Source organism: Nicrophorus vespilloides, unplaced genomic scaffold, assembly GCF_001412225.1.
Source record: "Nicrophorus vespilloides isolate i.1.1-1 unplaced genomic scaffold, Nicve_v1.0, whole genome shotgun sequence".
NCBI classification, from domain to species: domain Eukaryota; kingdom Metazoa; phylum Arthropoda; class Insecta; order Coleoptera; family Silphidae; genus Nicrophorus; species Nicrophorus vespilloides.
In genome coordinates, this window is record NW_017097844.1 from 5,108 (window position 1) to 24,017 (window position 18,910).

General features: G+C 39.0%; 4 protein-coding genes across 7 annotated transcripts; 1 reads left to right on the plus strand and 3 right to left on the minus strand.

The window, feature by feature from the left end:
* Positions 1-393: 393 nt before the first annotated feature.
* LOC108561140 (E3 ubiquitin-protein ligase RING1-like) lies at positions 394-2,082 on the minus strand. The gene is made up of 2 exons (XM_017918951.1): positions 1,431-2,082; positions 394-1,364 (listed from the first exon to the last, which is right to left on the minus strand). Exons 1-2 carry the CDS (start codon positions 2,016-2,018, stop codon positions 738-740), a joined length of 1,215 nt encoding a protein of 404 aa, XP_017774440.1. The 5' UTR covers positions 2,019-2,082; the 3' UTR covers positions 394-737.
* An 82-nt stretch (positions 2,083-2,164) lies between these two features.
* LOC108561142 lies at positions 2,165-8,431 on the minus strand. Of its 3 annotated transcripts, XM_017918955.1 has the most exons (6): positions 8,066-8,431; positions 6,667-6,776; positions 3,226-3,449; positions 3,066-3,175; positions 2,887-3,010; positions 2,165-2,541 (listed from the first exon to the last, which is right to left on the minus strand). In XM_017918955.1, exons 3-6 carry the CDS (start codon positions 3,346-3,348, stop codon positions 2,248-2,250), a joined length of 651 nt encoding a protein of 216 aa, XP_017774444.1. In that variant the 5' UTR covers positions 3,349-3,449; positions 6,667-6,776; positions 8,066-8,431; the 3' UTR covers positions 2,165-2,247. The 3 variants fall into 3 exon arrangements, with proteins under 3 accessions (XP_017774444.1, XP_017774443.1, XP_017774445.1); XM_017918954.1 differs by lacking the exons at positions 6,667-6,776; positions 8,066-8,431 and having other exon boundaries at positions 3,226-3,557; XM_017918956.1 differs by lacking the exons at positions 2,887-3,010; positions 6,667-6,776; positions 8,066-8,431 and adding an exon at positions 2,624-2,741 and having other exon boundaries at positions 3,226-3,551.
* Positions 4,255-17,466, plus strand: LOC108561141. 2 transcript variants are annotated; one of them, XM_017918952.1, is made up of 6 exons: positions 4,255-4,726; positions 8,438-8,896; positions 15,650-15,774; positions 15,842-16,069; positions 16,137-16,262; positions 16,670-17,466. In XM_017918952.1, exons 2-6 carry the CDS (start codon positions 8,468-8,470, stop codon positions 16,827-16,829), a joined length of 1,068 nt encoding a protein of 355 aa, XP_017774441.1. In that variant the 5' UTR covers positions 4,255-4,726; positions 8,438-8,467; the 3' UTR covers positions 16,830-17,466. The 2 variants fall into 2 exon arrangements, with proteins under 2 accessions (XP_017774441.1, XP_017774442.1); XM_017918953.1 differs by lacking the exon at positions 4,255-4,726 and adding an exon at positions 6,494-6,710.
* Positions 17,467-17,721: 255 nt separating this feature from the next.
* Positions 17,722-18,520, minus strand: LOC108561144. Its single transcript, XM_017918957.1, has 3 exons — positions 18,262-18,520; positions 18,057-18,206; positions 17,722-18,000 (listed from the first exon to the last, which is right to left on the minus strand). The coding sequence occupies exons 1-3, from the start codon at positions 18,377-18,379 to the stop codon at positions 17,795-17,797; spliced, it is 474 nt and encodes a 157-aa protein (XP_017774446.1). The 5' UTR covers positions 18,380-18,520; the 3' UTR covers positions 17,722-17,794.
* Positions 18,521-18,910: the final 390 nt, after the last annotated feature.

Here is an 18,910-nt window from a genome sequence, read left to right on the forward strand (position 1 = left end):
ATCATATTTGCTCCAAATCTACTCTCTATCGTATCCAGAACAAAGCTGAGGCTGTAGTCATGATAAGAATCACCAAGACAAATACAAAACCATAGTCAATTTCCCAATACTTCTTAAGAATCACTTCTTCTTCAAGAATTCCACTACAGAATACAGATTCGTAATTCGACAGGACGTGGTTAAATGTTAGAGGCTTTAGCAAAAGAGAAGCAGCAGGAGGCAGGATTTCGTTTCTTTTTTAATAAGATATTTATTTCATACGTAAATCACACACATAAAATGAAGTTATTTGTAAAGATTATACAAGTCTACAATTGGGATTATATTATATATATATATAATTGAATTCGTAATATGTAGATGTATAATTAGCAATAGTCTTTATAATATAAAATGATGATTATATTTATGAATATATGTAAATCCTGTTATTATATTTGATCATATAATATGTCTTTGAGCTATGATTTGTATTGTTACTGCATTTAATAAACATATTGAAATACTTTTGAAGTATTTCACTTTTATAGTTTATCAACTTAATGTTTATAAAAGATACGAGTGTATATCTTTTTTGCATCTAAGCGCCTTAGTATAATAATAATAATGTTTTTGACTATAGATCCGTAGAACTCATATATAATACTTCGATATCACATTGTCTTAATACTAGAAAATACGGTCGTCTTTCAGAGAGAGGAGTGTTGTTGTTGTCGATCCAAGTTTTTGGCTTGTCTCTAACTCTTTTTCCACGAGTAGTACATCTCCAAGGGTTTATTGATCTTCCAGAACTTGTCGTTGACCTGGCCCAGGTTCTGGTTGCCGTTCAGCTGAACGTACTGACCGCTCGACGGGGAAATGTAGATGCAGAAGTTCAGCAGATTGTGCGACTGCGGCAGCTGCGAGTCCAGGTCGAGCGTGAGCCTCATGGCCAGATACTTGTGCAGATGATCGACGGTCGCGTTCGCCGTCGTCTTAATGTACCTCACCGAGTTCTCCTTCAGCGCTTTCACCAGCTGATTGTCGCCGGCCATCTCGGTGGGATGTGGCTTGAACACGAGCTCTATTTCGTTTATGGTGAGCGGCTCCGAGGGACCCTCGCCCTCCGTGTCAGTTTGCTCTGTGTGCTCGGAGGATTCGCTTTCCTCGCTTCTCTCTGAAGTTAAAGTGCTCTTAGACCGTTTCCCCAACTTACTTACTGAACTGACACTGGACGAAACCGGGCTCGGAGGCTGCGACGGCGTGCTCCTCCCAGACGGCGCCGGACTGCTCACAGTCATCTGTATACCTGATGTACTCGGTGGTGGATTGGATGAACTGCTCGAACTGAGCTGACTGACTGACTGCAGCCCAGAACCACCTTGCTGCAACATTCACAAACAATATAATCTTATAAGACTCATAGAAATATCAATCAATCAATCAATTACCACATCCGATATTCCTGAAGGACCTGAAATACTTGCAACAGCCTCCACAGCCGATGAAGTGGCTGCTGCAGCAGAAGCAGCACTGGTGTTGGCCATCTGAAAGTCCTCCACAGTTTTCCTAGCACGATTCGTTCTGTTCTGTGTCTGCAACTTTATGCCCTCTGTGATGGAATTGACCAGAGCCGCCTGCGAGTGGCTTTTATTCAATTTAGCAAGGACGCGCTCCTGATGAGCTTCGTACTCATCGCGACTGGGATATATCTTCGAGATGAGCAAATCGAAATTGGGATCCGCTCGGAGGGATCTCTTAGAGACAAGCTTCTTCCTGCATGTCGGACATTCCTTGTTGCCTGATCTCAATGCAGTGATGATGCATTCCGAGCAGAACCTGTGCAAGCATTCCTTGGTGGTCATTGTTTTCTTGAGCATGTCCAAGCAGATGGGGCACATCAGTTCACTGTGCAGACTCCGTGGGGACACTGCGATTTCTGTGTTGTCCACGATCGCCTCCTGCGGCGTCCTATGCAATTCGTACAGGGACAACTCCCACGTCTTGTTCAGGCCTATTTGCTCCGTGCTGCTGGCCATTACGCCGTTTTCTTCTTATATGAAGACAAACAACAACGAAAAGACCGCCGCCGCTCACGCACCAAACACGAATAAATCAATAAAAATATTACCATCCAGGTGGTTATGCAACCGGAGATGTTCCAAGTTATGCAACCGAAACAACGCTCGTTTGAAATTAATTTATTATTTAAACGTACAAAAATGAACTTATATAAAACTAGTTAACAATCTTCTGATTTCTTATTCACTAAGCATTCTGACGCCTGGTTCTTTCGTAGTTCCCCTGCAGTTTGCGATAGTTTCCTCCGTGCTTCTGGTTCAAGGATCTGCTCACTTTGGGATGATCGACAAGCTCGACTTCTTCGTGCGCTCTTCTCTGCCTTTTACCACTTTCCTGCTCATCCACCTCCTCCTCGTACGGTTCGTAAGATTCGTGATTCTGGGATTCCTCTTCGTCGTGACCATCGGCACCGTGTCCACCGGCATGGTTGTAATCCCAATAGTGCTCTCCGTATCCACCATTCTTATCACCCCATCTCACCTGCGAAACGAAACCGTTAACATTAATTTAACAGAGCGATTAAAGCGAGAAACGCTAAATCGATTAATCAATTAGTAATTACTTTAGTCTTGAACTGTCCTTCATGAGGGTGCGCTTTCTCGTGCCTTTCGATGAAGTGATGTTCATTTCCACGCTTGTGTCCAACCTCGTAGTGGTCTTTTGCTGGCACATGAGCGTATCTGGATTAGTTGCAAAGAAAGTAGTTAAAATTAGGTCTCGGATTAGTGCAAAGCATTACGGGAGGCGCACAAAGAATCGAAGAAATAAACAGCTGAAGATGTTGCTGCAGGCAATATACGAACAATAGACAAAACAAAATAAAACCTTTCCGCGCTGCTTCAGACTGTTCAAATTGATCTGTTCGAATCGCTGCTCCCAATCGTCGGCCGTCTCACGAACGTGCCCAAACTCCAACAACTCCGGCGACACCTGAGCTGCGTATATATCTCTAATATTCCGGGCTTAAATTAAACAAAACGCAAAACAACGAACGACAAACTTACTGGAAGTATTTGCTTCCTGCCTGCACGGCTCCGGTCAATCCGCTCTCAGCTAGTTGCGCTGCCTCCTGAAGATGTTGCCCATACACCGAGCACAATGTAAACGCCAACACCTGAAAACAAATCAAATCAAATCACCAACAATAACGTTAAATATATTTACTTGAACTGCGAGTAATTTGTTCATCTTCGTCGCTCCGTGGAACTGATTGCGCTCGTTGTGCAAGCGCGCTCCTTTTATATACACATTTCCGCGGTCCAGCTTTTTGCGGTTTATCCTTTGCATGCTCTCTAATTCCGCTTTCTACCTGAAAAATTGCGGCTTTCCACGGCTCACTGGCTCACCACGGCTTTCCAGAAAATTGGACCCACAAAAACTGCCGCTACCTAAATTATAAAAAAAAAAACACTTTAGCTTTTTCTTTGTTCTCATAACTTTCCTTGATAATATTGAAAATTTGGCATATCTCTTCAAACAAAATTTTAAATGTTCAGTTTACAAATTGTCGATAAACGTAAAGTAAGTTTCTTATTCGAAATGAAGCAATTTCTGTAGGATTTTTATTTTTTGTTGTTGTTTCAATACTTTTTCTTCTTTTTTTAACATTGCAAATACTTTTGCTATAGATTTACATATCATCTACCTACAATAGAATCATTCACAACGACAATAATCTAAGAAAATTACAAATCAATTGATGAAATGTTTCAAAGTGTTTCGATTTCTGTACTAATTTAATCTCTATAGCACTTACTTTATGACAGTTGCTAAGGATTATAAACTTGTTACCAAGGATACTAAATATTTATTGTGCTTTCAAAGACAAACGCAGTCCTGACAAGACGTCTTTCTATCATATTATATATTCTTTTTAAACAATTTTAATTTATTGTTAATTGGATTCATGTATTTTTAAGTGATGACGTTAAAATTGACTGCTAATGTAATGTCTTCCAGTTGAATTTTCGTTGCTAAGTTACACCAATTGCAATTTTTGTTTGTTATTCGTTAGATCTCGGTATCTACGATAATGACGTTTTATTTTTATATACGTTGCGCAAGTTGGAAGCACGTAGTGGAAGCACGAATTTGTCGGTTGCGTCGCGATCAAACCACTTTCTCCTAACAAAAAAAAAATGAAACAGACACAACAACAGCCCAAAAAAAAAAACATTGAAGCGATACAAAATGCAATAATAAAACTCGAATCTAATTGTAATAGAAGACTAAATATTAATTGATGTCTCCTGCGATGGATTTGTGATGAACCGAAGAATTCGAAAAAAACGCGTAAAGAAAAAAGTTTTAGTGTGTGTGTGTGTGATTTGTGAATGAGCGAGAGAGCGACTCCAGAGGTGGGTGAGTGGACTTAAGTCACAGGTACGCCGCTGAATAAGTTGCCTCAAGTGTGCTCAGTCATATCGCGGTTGTGAAGAAGTGCAGAGCGACTCTCGTCTCTTCGAGTAGAAATTTCGAATTCTCGAAACACACACGCTCACTGAAAGGGAGGAAAAATTGAAGACGAAACAAAGACATTCAGATAGGTAACTCGTGTGTTGTTGAAGATTGTAGTACCGTCGAGGATCGGAGAGAGTGTGACCAATGGTGCCGCAAGTTAACCGATAATTAATTCGTTCAACCAGATCGCAACTACAATTCGCATGTAAGTTTTACAATTTATCCGAAGCAGAAGTGTTTGCTTATCTTTAGATAAATCCAGCGTTAAAGACGCGCGCGCGCCACACACTAACTCTCTTCCGTTTTTATACACATACACACACACACACGGATTCTATATGCAGCGAATTCCTATGCAGAAAGAATCGTCAGATTTGGCCTTTCTAAATGTGATCACTGCTCACAGTTGCGATACATAAAAGGAACACATCTCGTTCCCCAAAATCCAATTTCCTCTATTCTCTTTCCATTAGCTTTTAACATCTTCAATAGGAAGAGAAAGAAACGTTAACACCTTTATAATAATCAAACGACAGAGCAAAGCGAACACGCGACACGCGGACACCCACGTTACATAATCGTAGCGTAATGTTTTTGTTTACTCGCTGCGGCCTAACCTAAGGTAATGCCGTTCCTCTTGCGCAACTCGCTCGAAACGAAGGAAATATCCTTGCTGGGAAACGAGAGCGGAGAAAGGCAGAGTTTTGCTTGGTGGAAGGAACCGGACCTCAGTCTCAGTCTTTTATATTCTGCCTTAGACCTCGAGCTCTTGGATACGGACAGCAGCATCTCTTTGGATCATGACCTTTAGTAACATCTCCACCGCTGCTCCGGTGATTCACTTTTCAGATGTACGTACACCTGACGTGATTCACTTCGTCCTTGCCCATACATCCGATCTAACAACTTACCGACTTCACCACTCCAAATATGCGGAGCACGCATATTGGAATACTGGAATCGCTTCAAACTAATTTAGAAATTGCAAATAACTATTGATATTTCCTCTGAACATGAACTGGAACAATAAAATCAAGTGAACGAGGAGACCATTCGAGGTCACCTCTTTCTGTTATAATTCATCCAGATCATTCAAACAGTTCGAAGCATGCAAATTCGTTCGAAGATGCACAACGAGGACAACCACTCTTTGCCTTGTCAGCTATAGGCAAAAAAAATAAAAGTTTCCAAATTGTTAACAATATGAATAAAGTTTAGTAATTTACTTTGAGCCATCAACTACTTATTTTTAAATATAATTCAAGAAGAAAAGATTGTGAAAAGATGTAAAGGAGATGTTAAAGTTTAAATGAAAATGTGTAAAGTAGACGGCCTTTCGTTTTTTCGAGTGCACCTTGAGAACAATTGGAGTAAACCTAATGGAATTGCGCAATTTGCATTATACAAGCAATTATAGACTGAGAGATTGCAGTGTGAACACGCTGCAAACGCAGGGTGTTTCTTTTCTTTCAATGACAAAAGTTCGCTCCAAATTTGGATTTAAAAGAGAAAAAAGGCCTTCGGGAGGTTGACTTTGCTGTTAGGTAACGCGACGAATTAGAGGCAAGACACGTTCATTTGCAATCACTTTCATTCAAGCTCGTTACTTTCCCACAGGGCAAATTCAATTCTCACACGCCGAGCAAAGAGAAAAAAGAGAACGAACACTGTAATAGCAGTAAACCGTTAATGGTAATTGTTTGTAATGCGAGATTATCATATTTCCACCATAAATAGTTTGACATTAAATGAGATTTACAGTTCGGATTTCTCGGCCAGTAAATCAATGAGTTACATGCATCTAAATCTATCAGATGTGTTTATAGGTTTTTTTGAAGAAGAAGGATATTGTGATCCCCGGATGCGCGTTGTTCGCTGGGGGTTTTTCGATGATTTCTGATTTCTAATTAGAACACGTATTTCGTTTGTTGTGAATGTGTGTCTATTGGTATCGTGTGTTTTCCGCTCTCCAATGCGAATGTGTGTGTATGAATTTTACATGCGGATTGGCGCTGTGGGTGTTGGTTGATCTATCTACGGCCGAAGGTCACATCTCCATTGGAACTGGACTGGACTGTCACCTTACCTAGCTAGCACCAGTAGATATCAGAGTGGTTGCTGCTACAGATACGACCAATAACTCACAGTTTTCTGGTGCACTCGCTTCGGTCAGCATCCAAAAACCTCTGGTAATTATCTCAACTTCTATTCTCCATCATCAACTCTTAACTAATCGCCCACTCGAACGAACAGAACTAGAAGAACAGCAATTAACTAAAAAGAAATTCGAAAACTCTTTACGCATCTATTCGGCCACTGATTTCAATCAAAAATCGCTTAATCTCTTTGAGAAGAACAACATCATCGTTAGGCTTTATTTGCTGTAAAGTTTTAAATTTGACCGTGTGTTATTTTCTTAGGAATTTCAAAATGCAGTTTACTTTTACGATCGCGTGCCTAGGCTTTGTCACAAGTGAACGCACGTTAGTCACGCTATTTATGAGGAATGAGACAGATACATTTTGCAAAGCATCCATGTCATAACAGAAGAAGAGGAAACAAGAGAAAAACAAGCGGAAAACATCGCAACCACGATTTGTCTGTCTGTATGTATACAAAACAAATGTATGTATTTGTAATGTAAGATGAAAACATCTAAAACTTTCAAGAATCAGCCACAATTCGTAACGACAAATGAATGTAATAAATAACAAGCGAAGGTAACTTGTAATTAATTAGAATTTAAATGTGTATAAAAGTTTCGTGAAATTAAATTGTAATTTTCTTCAAATGTTTGATATTTATATGAAACAAGTTTGATGATCTCATATTTTATAATATCGAAACAAAAACTAAAATAAAATTGATTGATCGATTTAATCGATTATAAAGTGAAACAATTGTCTTTTTTTTTTTTAAATTTTTAAGTGTGCTTTGTGATTGGATTCTTGATTAATACTTGTTGTTAAAAGTATCATCGAAATTGATTGGCAGAAGCGAAAACGAGAGAACGGCGAATGAACGGAAGAGGAGGAGGAGGAAAAAGAAAAAGCGAAGAAGGCGAAACTTTCGGATGCGAGCGTTTAGCGAATTCGTGCGAAAAGTGGCGCCAAAATGGGTACGAGTGTAGAAAGTGAGTGATCATAATTAATGTTAATTGCATACGGAGAGGTCCGATACAAATCAATGCATAAAGAATAAAGATAAATCAATCAAGGAAACTGCAGGCATGTTGTTGTTGTTGTTTTTTCTCTTCTAAATATATAGAGAACTGTGTGAAAGAATGTGTGCGAATGCAACGCGGATGAACTGATGCTGATGACAATGCTCATATGTAACCTATTTACACGCATCAAAGACGGCGATGAATCACATTGGGAAAATACTTGCAACAATTTGGTTATTGATCGAAGGCGGATGTCGCTGTTATTAAAGTTACATATTACACGTCTGGGATTTTTCAGTATCAATGACAACAATAGTAGGAACATGCATCAACATACCTTAGGAATGTTAATTGAACAAAAAAAAAAAAAGTTCTTACCTGATCATTGCAGAACGTGTTGCCGATTGAATAATTTGCTGATTCTATTAGTTGAATATCCGTTTCCGGGTAATAAATTAATAGTTAATCGAAACGGATGTGTGATATTGATTGCACGATTTATGAATGAATGAATGACATTACAATTATCTATTTTGTTTCTTGCTTTCCAGGTATACTGTTTTTTAGATTTCATTGTTTTTAAGTATTGATTGAAGATTGCTTTGGAAGTTGTTGCCTGGTTACAGTAACGGACTGTCAAATTTGTTATTAGTTTTGTGTTGAGTAATGTTTCTCGGTGCTACAAGTTGCTGAATTCTCTGGTTATTATTGTATCTAATTCCTTTTTGTTGTTTGTTCTGTTTGTTTCAGGATCGGGAGTGCTAGAATGTTAGTGAGGTGATGGCTTTGTTAAACTACAGTTTTCCGTATCACGCGGCGGCGGCAGCGCCGCCGCCACCACAGCCCTATGTGCCGCCAAGTGCATACCATTATCCGCGTCCCCACACGCCCTTCACCGCCGAGGATGCGGACATGCCGCCACCTGCGACTCCGCACTACACCCAGGTGCGTGGCGGAGGAGGATCCAAAGCCCAGGTGCACGCCGTCATCGATTACGATTACTACGAGGACGGCGGCGGCGGCGGCCACCAGGTGGTCCATCCAGGTGTTGGAGGACATCCGCAGCATCAGACGGGCGGCGGCGGTCTGCACCATCAGCCCGCCGTCACACCCATCCAGGGACCCATCTATCTCAAGAACGGAACCGTACCCGTCGTGCCGCTCTACTCCTATCCCCAGATCAACAACGGAAGCTTCGTTCAGATACCGGTAAGCGAACAAGTAACAATTAAGTCCACGCTCTAGACACTTCACGCTCTAGTTGCTCTCTGCTCACTCGCCAGTGACTCACCGCCCAAACGCGAAAACGTAACAATCGATCGCATAACTAATCAATTCCATTTGAACTTTCAAAGTCAACATCTCAAGGGTTTTCTCCTTTGTTTCAACATTACTCAATATACGGCAACCATGGCAACATGATGCATCCTAGATGCAAGAGTTGTCCCAAATTACAAACAATTTCTGCTAACACTAACATTTGTCAAACGCGTTTTGCAACAGAAAACAATACAAACAAAGTACAGAGTAGCAAAATTTAACGATTGAGAACATGCGTTAGTCATGCACACCTTCTTCGTTTGCCTCATCTATATGTTGTTAATTTCGATTGCAAATAATAGCGTTCATGGATTCGCTCGAGTGTAACGCTGTTCGAGGAACGTTTAGATTTCATTTCAAATTTATCGTATTGACCGATTGGGTCATTGGATATCTGGTTAATTAGACGATATATAATGGATTGCATAAATCCTTACGGTAGTAGTCATGATATATTGCATTAAGAAATACGCTTTTGTGGCGTTGTCCGAGCTTTTGCTTGTGTTCGAAATCGTGAATTTCAATGGAATGGACGCTGTATCACGTAATTTCTGGCTGTGCAGCCTGTGTCTGATCACGTAATCTTACAACAATGGACAATGCGATCGTCGGACTTGGGTGTCTCGGCCATCGATTTTTAATTGTACATTTCCAGCAAATCCAGCACGATTCAAGAATATCCACTGTATCATTTCAGTTCAGAAATGGTGCGTTACATCTACTTGATTGATGTATGAAGTAAAATCATTAATTATAAATTGATATTTTATATTCGGTTTGAAGAAATGAAATTCCTATGATTGACATCATATCTAGATAACAGTAACTCGTTATTTCTTTAGCTATGACTAATGGAATGGTGAAACGATTAAACGAGAATTGAACCAATTCGACTGTTACCGAACTGAGCAGATATTATTATTATGCAAGAGCAGGAAACATCGATTAACGTTCGTAACGAAAAAGAAACTCTAATTGGCGAGCCCCGAAGAGTGCGCCAATTAAGAGGATGACGAAAGGTTAAACGATATCTGAGATAGCGGATAGTTTCCTTTGCTGAGTGTGATCCATTTGGAGGTTGCACGAATCCAGATGAAACGATCTCTTCTGTGTGAGTGAGTGAGTGTGTGTACAGAATTCGTAAGGCATGTTTCCTCTGCGATTTCGCTGCTCTCCTCACCTGGTCCTTTCACCTTTTTGCTTTAGCCTTCGCCTGGCATTTATGTATTACACGTACGAGGTGTAGACGACGACGACGGCGGCGGCGGCGGCGACGACGAGGAGGAGGTGTAGACAATGCGAACACGCGCGCGCTCCCTTTTCTGCTGCTTCGATCCGGACACCGGAAATGCCAAAACTGGTCGTTGACGGCTTCACAAATGGAACAAGTTAAAAGAGGAAAGAGTGAACTGCAAGAGCGGGTAACCTTCGATAAAGATAATTGAAAACTTGTTGGACGGAGGAAGCGATTTCTTCCATCGCTTGCGTTACGTCATCCGAGATGACCGTACCTACGACCCATTGACGAAAGTCGAGCAGAAGGTTTAATGGCCTTTGCCGGGAGAAACCTACGAATGCTTTACATTTTGCAACGACAGTGTTGAGTAATGCGCGACGAAAGGGAAAACATTTTTAAAGAAATATTTTATTCCTCTACTACTACATAATATATAAATGTATATTTATTATATACATTTTATTCTTTACATTCTTTGTTTCGTTCGGAAAGTGGTTCACATTCACTTTCGACGACGGCCACCGCCGCGATACGCGACCTTACGTGCACGGCATTCGTACGTATTCCACGGTTTTAGCACTCGATTAAATTGGAATTGGAATTAAATGTGGAAAGCGCGACAAACGAAAATAACGCAAAAGAGAGCAAAAGAACGAATACAATAAATAGACGGCAGCGGCGGCAGCAGCAGAAAAGAAATGCCCGGTAATTATTCTAATAGACCTCACGTTATGCAACTCATTCTTCCTTTTCAATTGCTTTTGACTCACGGTCGAGCATACCAATCGATTCGCTCTGTTCCCCATTCAACAACCAACACTCGTCAAACGATCGAAACCGTTTACTTATACTACTACTACTACTACAGCAAACTTAGACATTCACTGTTTGACAAATTTCAAAGGATTAACATTATATTGAAATATAATACGTTTGATATTCAAATAATCTTTAATCCTTATTACTTTATCTCGTGTTGAAAGTGGCTTTGACTACCATTTAGAGAAATTTATTACTAGATTTACGACTACATCAAGATTTAACTTGGAATTGAGTAATAATAACATTTTAACTATTATAATGAATGCGAAAATTTCGATATAATGCTGTGAATAATCAGCATAATTTTCGTGTAGTCATTAAGTGAAATGTGTTAAGAACGTGCGTCAATCGACAGACATAATGCTTAACAGTAGTAGTTGGAGAAACACAGAAGAAACAGTAATATATTGTACGTATTCCTGCATATTCTGAATAGACCGTTTTGCATACGAGCTTATTCAAATTTTCGCATATAAATAATTTATGTTTTCCTTGCATTAACTATCGGCATATTTGATTGGTAGAGAGAAACAAAAATATAATAAATGAAACAACGACGACCAGAAAGTAAAAAAAATGGAGAGACAGAGAGAAAGAATCAGACGAAAAGTTCGCAAAACAAATAAACAAAACGGTCTAAGCAACTGCGACAGTTGTTAATTTGGAAAAGAAACGTGTTTGGAAGATCTCAGGAAGCAATAACATCAACAATCGTACAAAGTGCTCTCGAGATTGAACACAAATAATCGTTTTGTATTTGTTTTTTTTTTGAAATTTAATGTGTAACGAACAAATTTAACTTGACGCATTTCACTTTCAAATGTTTAACAAATTATTGCCAATCTAGTGAAAGTTCTTTTTGATTGACAAAATTTGATTTATGCATTTTTTTTCCCTATACATTTGTCTTCATTAATTTAATTAAATACCATTATTAGTATGTAATAATTTTAGAAACTGTACACAAATGAATACAAGTGTTTCATCTACGATTTTGATAAACAATGTGAAGACGGTGTAGTAATGGTATGAAATTGAAGAAGTGGAAGTGATTTGAATAGACATAAAAGAATAGAAGAAGAAAACGCATTAAACGTCGTTACGTCGATGGAATAAAATTCTTGATCTCTCTCTCCAGTCATAATGAATGTAAATCTATTGTGCCGATTCAACCATCTGACAGACAGTTATTCAAACGAAGACGCGTTTCTTTTCGTCGCTCCTGCTCATCTCTGTCGTCTCTGAAAAGGAGACACGTGCACGTGCAGAACGCGCCCACTGTCCGTGTTGCAATGTGCGGAAGAATCCAATAATCAAGTTGCGAAGAAGAGGTGCATCATGAATACCCGATCCAGTTTGGTAATAACGTCTATTCAGATTCAGAGTAAAAAGAAATGCTAAATGCGCCGTAAGTCATTAGAATATTTGGAGTTGTAATGTGAATGTTTACTATTGTGTTTATTTCTTTATTTTTCTTATTTAATAATGAAATTGTACGGTTTTTTTTTGACACTCTGAAAAACGGTTGCGCAACGCGTGGATCACTTTCTACGGTGGGTTTTTCCCAGAAATTCTTCACGCAACAGCGCGAATGTGCGAAGAATGTGGGAAGTTATTTATTAGGTGATCGATCGGTTTTATGATACAAATTTGAGGGAGAAAAAAAAATGAAATTGCATGTGTTGACTAATTGCGCTTACATTTTCTGCACGTGTTCACCTCGAGGGTGATCGGCAGGTAAGAAACGCGACGCGCGTCTCTTTCGACGTGTTCTCGTTCCGAATGCGTGGGCGTGTATGTGTGTAATTCCCAAGATCTAAATCTTGCTGTTGTTGTTGTTGTCTGTTTTGTATGTTTTGTTGTTGCCTTGAAAAGCCGCGCCCGCGCCCGTTGTCTCCATCGCCGGGTTTTTGCGGCGCGACTCCGGTAAATCTCCAGTCTCCAATTCCGGGTCCAGATTTCCGGAAGTGGGTGCGACATTATCTACCTCCATTGGTTCCCATGAAGTTTCTTGCGTGCCGTTGCATGTATTTATTTGTATGTCGTTGGGAAAGGTGAAGGTGGTCGCTCTCTCGAGCGCGCGCTATTGTTGTGCATGCCCGCTTGCCCGTTCATTAATTGTCGTTGGCTGAAAGAGTGCCCGACAAGGGCACACACATACATCATACATCATTTGAAATGTACACTGCACAGCCTTGGAGCACGGCGGCGTATTTTTGTTTATTAAAAACTTTATTATCAAGCGTGCTCTGAGCTTTCAATTCTGGCGGAAATTGCAACAACCTTCCAGTTCTAACGCTTACACAAAAGATGGCAATCCCATCGAATTTCAATTGATCTTCCCGTTTTCATCCGAACTCGTTTACAATACAAAAATTAACTTGTTTGTCGCGTGTAATCTAACAATTCCAATCAAAAAATAACTAGCCTTAATGTTACTATTATCAATACAATTATCATTTCTGTTTATAATTTGTTAAACTTATCAAAGTTTATGGTTTTTTTTTAACGTAACGTAACGTTAATTATTATTAGTTTCCATAAACTAGTTAATATTTGTAAATGAATCATTATTACTACTTGTTAAACAGCAATTAAAGATGCAATTAATGTAATAGTTTCGATTGGAGAGCATAATTGGAATAGATCGATAAATTACGTGCATAGTTTATCGAGCATTCCAAGTCCAAAATGAGCTAATTGAAACGTTCTCGTTTTTTATAATCCATTAATCGCAACTAGATTCTGCACCGGTTTTGGTAACGGTCTAATATGTCTTCATTAATACTTAAACAGGAAGAAATGCCCATTTTTGCTTGCGGTTCGATTCGCCACTGAACGCAATCGATCGCGAAGGTTTCACTTTGGATCTCCTTTTTTGTCTGCCAAACAATTACGTTCGACGAGATTTTCAAGAACGTTCTCGCATCGAATTTGAAGCGTTAACTGCTACCAATCAGAACTAATTAACAAGAAGTTTAGTATTGAAAGATGACCAATATATTTTTTATCATTGTCAGAGCGATGACAGTTTCCAAGAACAAGATTGAAACGGTTCGCCGCGTTGACACAACTCGAGCGAAGAATGTTAATTTATTTCCTTTCTGTCTTAAACATTTTTTTTTTCATTATTACGTTCCACCGACGACAATAACCGCGCAGATTGGTCAAGGCTTTGGAAATAGTTGCGACAGCTAAGCCTAGCAAAAGAACAACAAAAAAGAGTATGTATATCAACAGTGTACAACATATCTTTGAAACGGTTCGAACTTTCGAAACGAATTTTTCTTCGATCCGATTTAACATATATATTGTGAACGTGTTAGTTTTGCGATATGATTTATCGACATCCGCGTGTGATCCGTATCAGACGGTTTTTTTTTCTTTTCTTCTTCTTAAGTCGAAGGTGTCTCCGGTGAATGGTGTAACTTGGTGAGTTTCACCCGTTTCTGAGGTGAACAACTGCGTTCAATACTATTACTACTACTCTGTTCTTTTCTTCTTGTTGTTGTTTTCGTTTGTAGATCAAAAAATTCCAATTGTGATTGTAAAGAACTTGGTAGTATTTAAATACGTTCATTGTTCTTCTTCTCAATTTAAATACTATTATTATTAGCATCATAATTTACTTTATTATTTTGAATGAATGAACAAATATTTGCAAAGAAATAATCTAAATAATTTTGACCTTTCGATTTAAACGAAATTGTGATAATATTTACTACGTTTCTATTGAAATTTTTTTTATGAAAATTAATTGATTTATAATTTCCAGGAAATAATCTGTGAAAATGTTGACCTCTCATGACCGTTGTTCCATTTGTTTATTGTATTTGCCAATGCCAATGTACGTTGTTACTAGTTGAAACTCACGTGAGTTTTAAATTTTAAATGAAATAACAACAAAGAAAACACACGTTAATTGCAATCGGTAATTATTTCCCAACGAATTCCTTCATGCCGAGTTTTCCCCCGATTCACCGTGCGGCTGGGGGACAAGAAAAACACACACTATCGTGATGATGAATCACGCTCATCGTTATTATTAAGTAACTCGTGCAAATATTTAGTACCAAAAAAAAAAAAAAAAGTGTTTGCGGATAATCGGCTTCATTATGCGGATAAATGGAGTAAAATACAGTAATTGCGGGTTTGCAAGAGAGGATCGCTTAAAAATAAACGTTATGCAATTACATGGAATTATGCTAAATCTCAAAGTTCACATGATTGCTGTTGTTGCTGTTGCTGTTGATGATGATGATGATGCGGAGAGTCTTCAGTGTTTGTTGGGCGACGAAGAAGATCGGTCGATGTTGGTGCATTACGGTGTGAGTATTGTTTCTCTGATGTCGCGCGCGGTTTTCAGGGAATTCCTAAATGCTGCGGTCTGATCCCATAATACGCTATTTATAAGTTTTTGCTCGGATGCAGGCGGGCAGGCAGGCAGGCATTGTCTTTAAATTATATACGCCGAATGATGAATAGTTGCGATGCAGTCATCATCGATTCGTCGCGGTCATCGTGCAGCATCCGCCGTTGATCGCATTCGGATGGAGTTGTTAACCGTTACTCTCTGCTTGCAGATCCTCTGGACGGCCCTTTCGGTGGCGCTAGGTCTGGAGATTCGTGGAGAGTTCATCCGAGGAGTGCCATGCATCAAGAGATACCAGCAGCTCTTCTGTCCCACAGCGGGGAACACCTATCCACTGTAAGTCTTTCGAATTACCACCTCGTTTGTTCTTTTACTTATTTTCGTTTGCTGTTTGCTGTTTCAGTGAGAGAATAGAGACGTTCATAGATGATAACAAAGCTCTGATGAAGCGGATGTACGGAGAGTTCATCATGGGACCGGATTACGACACGGAGCCGACGCGGAAGCCGAAGAGAGCGCCGCCGCCCGGGGTGCCGGATCTTCACGCGCCCCCCGGTCCCGAGTCGATGTTCGCGAAGGTCCGCGTGACGAGGCAGAGTTTCCGCAACAACCAGAGCTCGGAAACCGGAAGGTAAAGATCATCTATTAATAGATTTAAACGCTTGATTCATCATCGAACATCGTGAACCGCTTTGCAGAGTCGACGCATGCCAAAGCAAAGTGGAGATCGTGACTCCTTACTGGGCGTCCAACTCTGCTGGGAAAATCCGAGCCATCGTCAACACCCAGCACTTCGAGCAGGCCATTCACCAGGAAGTCTGCGCGTAAGTTCAACACACCTTAATTTCATAGCAATTCATAGCATTTCATCAATGCACAATCAACGTAAAAACTAAATGAATGAACTAAATTCCACCGTTGAATCATCACCGGATTTGCATACTGGATCAATTTATTAGGATTACTAAATTAATGCAACGCATATGTTTTTTCATGTTATATAAGATTATCACAGAAAAACCACAAATGTTATTACTCAATCTTTATTATCGGACTTTTCCTAGAAGATGAAGGAAGCGAAGTTGTTAATTCATGCAATTAACATAATTATATTGCAAACGCTGCAAATGTTTGTTTTAGTAATGAAATAGTTCATGGATTGCTGCTGCTTTCATTTAAATAACTTAAACTGTTTGCGTTCATTATTAATGTTTTTTTCTTTCTTTTCTAGTAAGAAAGAGACTGGTCGTTGTTCCGGCGAGTGCGGTTGCGAGCAAAAGTACAAATGGCATCGTCTGCTTGCCTACGATCCAGACAACGACTGCAAAGGCATCTTCATGGATTGGTTCCTATTCCCGTCGTGCTGCGTCTGCAGATGCAACCCGACCTGAGACGCGCTGCTGTTGCTGCTGCTGCTGCACCTCCACTCAACGGTCATCATCTAATCTGATTATTATCTGATTACTCTTTGTTTAATGTGGTGCCAAAACAGATTTAGATTTAAATTATTTTTAATTCTTAAGCGCCATACACACACACACGACATATACACAAACACACATTGTTTAGTTACCTAAAACGTCTAGTTATTTTTTAAGCGAATTATATATTAGGGTAATTACTTTATTTTTGATCGGAACGATTCAAATTCAAAAGTTTAATGTTTCTTCGCACATTTATTTAAATCGTGTTTTCTTAAAAAGTGCAGGCTATGTTTTGCTAAAAGGAAAAATTGTCTATTTTAACTTCGATTTTAAGGTGAAGTTTTATTATTTTTTTTCTTTTCATTTTTAGTTTGTCATGCCTAGGAAGTGAACCACTTTTCCTACATTCCTTTCTTCTCTCTATGTACGCATCTATATATATATATTATTATTATTGTTTTTCTACACAATCGGCGATTGTCTTATTTATAATTTGTATTATTATAGTTGAATTCTGTAGACTTTATGATGAGCGGAACGAAAGAAACATTGTGCCAATTTACACACACATAATACCGTTTATTAAATTTAATATGAAAATTTATCACACACTTATCTTTATTCATATCCAGATACACGCATTCCTACTTTCACCCACTAAAGTTTTAATCCATGATAAAGCCTACTTGTTTTACAGGAAAGAAAAAGTGTCACTGATGTTGTCTGTTGTACAATGTTAACTAATGAAGAAACATAAACTATATATTGTCCTCGATGAATACAATTCAAGTTGTAAGTAGACAAAAAAAATGTGAAATAATGACGATCATCAAGAAAAATATTGATTTATTAAAGTACTGTTTTATAACGTGAATATAAATTTATTGTTTTAGATAATTATGGACGTATCATCATAACACAGCGAGAATTCTTTACAAGAGTGTTAACGTCAAGCTCAAAATAGTGAATAGAACGATGGATGAAGCGAATTTGGGTGAGGAGGCGTTGCACAGATCGGAGCTGCACTCGTGACAATTCTCCAAACGTTGTCCATCGGATAAACCATTTTTCACGTTGCTGCAAGCCAACTCGCTCTTGGAAGACAATCCGACGCAGGTTCTTATGTGCGATTTGGCACCTTACAAAGAATGTTGTCAACAAACGACAATATGAAGTTAAGATATATCAACTTACCGGCATACGTTACATCCACTGTGACGCACTTGAAATCAACAAACGAATGACTTCCTTTGGTGACGTACTGGAGGCTGGAGCAGTTCAGCGATTCCAATTTGCAGTCGCGACTTGAAGCAGATTCGCAGTAGAAGCAATCCTTTGCCGCGACTGAAACCAAAAAAAATAAATCAGAAGGAACAAATTATTTGCTGTTCATCCTTACGGCACACGGAGAGCGACGCCACCAAGATCAAGCACGACTTAAGCATGTTGTTGAGCGACTGATATGGGCGCGACAGTTCGATTTTCCCTTCCAGAAAATCCGCGATGTGTTTGCGCATCGTCTCTCAAATATTTAAACTGAACCCATATAAATTTAGAAAATTCCCTGTGTTTATTGCGTTCTCCGTTTGTTTGGTTTACCGCACTTCCAGCAACGCGTTCACGTTACGAATTTTGCGGCCGAAACGGAAAACCTATTTTTATCATATGCGTACGCCAAAAAAAAAAAACAAAAAGAAAACAAAACCGAGATTTGCATGTAAATCATCCTCTGTTTATTTATTCCGTTTGATTTAGATTTAATATTACTTGGAAACAGTAAATTGCAATCCAGTTTGCAGTTTCCATAGTTACTATGATCTTGTAATGATTTTTATCTAATATTTTGTTTTGTTTCTATGGAAATAGATGTTACTGTATAGTATACAAAAACGATTATTTAGAAAAGCAAGCAAAAAGCAACGTTTCTTCTTGAAAATAAAGAAATTAGAAAATAAATTATTAGTCAATACACATAAGTGGGTTTGGTATTTGGACTTTATTAAATAAATCATTGACCTTAGCCAATAAATATCAAAAGTAAATGGCTT

What these genes read in the sequence shown, in the direction of transcription:
- LOC108561141 (XM_017918952.1), top strand. Translation starts at nt 8,468, where the DNA reads ATGGCTTTGTTAAACTACAGTTTTCCGTATCACGCGGCGGCGGCAGCG. An exon ending in GAAGCTTCGTTCAGATACCG is followed by an intron (nt 8,897 to 15,649) that starts GTAAGCGAACAA and finishes CTCTGCTTGCAG; the next exon opens with ATCCTCTGGACGGCCCTTTC. An exon ending in ATTCACCAGGAAGTCTGCGC is followed by an intron (nt 16,263 to 16,669) that starts GTAAGTTCAACA and finishes TTTCTTTTCTAG; the next exon opens with TAAGAAAGAGACTGGTCGTT.
- LOC108561142 (XM_017918955.1), bottom strand. Translation starts at nt 3,348, where the DNA reads ATGCAAAGGATAAACCGCAAAAAGCTGGACCGCGGAAATGTGTATATA. An exon ending in GCAGGAAGCAAATACTTCCA is followed by an intron (nt 3,011 to 3,065) that starts GTAAGTTTGTCG and finishes CCGGAATATTAG; the next exon opens with AGATATATACGCAGCTCAGG. An exon ending in GTCTGAAGCAGCGCGGAAAG is followed by an intron (nt 2,542 to 2,886) that starts GTTTTATTTTGT and finishes TTCGTTTCGCAG; the next exon opens with GTGAGATGGGGTGATAAGAA.
- LOC108561144 (XM_017918957.1), bottom strand. Translation starts at nt 18,379, where the DNA reads ATGCGCAAACACATCGCGGATTTTCTGGAAGGGAAAATCGAACTGTCG. An exon ending in GGCGTCGCTCTCCGTGTGCC is followed by an intron (nt 18,207 to 18,261) that starts GTAAGGATGAAC and finishes TTTTGGTTTCAG; the next exon opens with TCGCGGCAAAGGATTGCTTC. An exon ending in AGTGGATGTAACGTATGCCG is followed by an intron (nt 18,001 to 18,056) that starts GTAAGTTGATAT and finishes ATTCTTTGTAAG; the next exon opens with GTGCCAAATCGCACATAAGA.
- LOC108561140 (XM_017918951.1), bottom strand. Translation starts at nt 2,018, where the DNA reads ATGGCCAGCAGCACGGAGCAAATAGGCCTGAACAAGACGTGGGAGTTG. An exon ending in CTTCAGGAATATCGGATGTG is followed by an intron (nt 1,365 to 1,430) that starts GTAATTGATTGA and finishes TGAATGTTGCAG; the next exon opens with CAAGGTGGTTCTGGGCTGCA.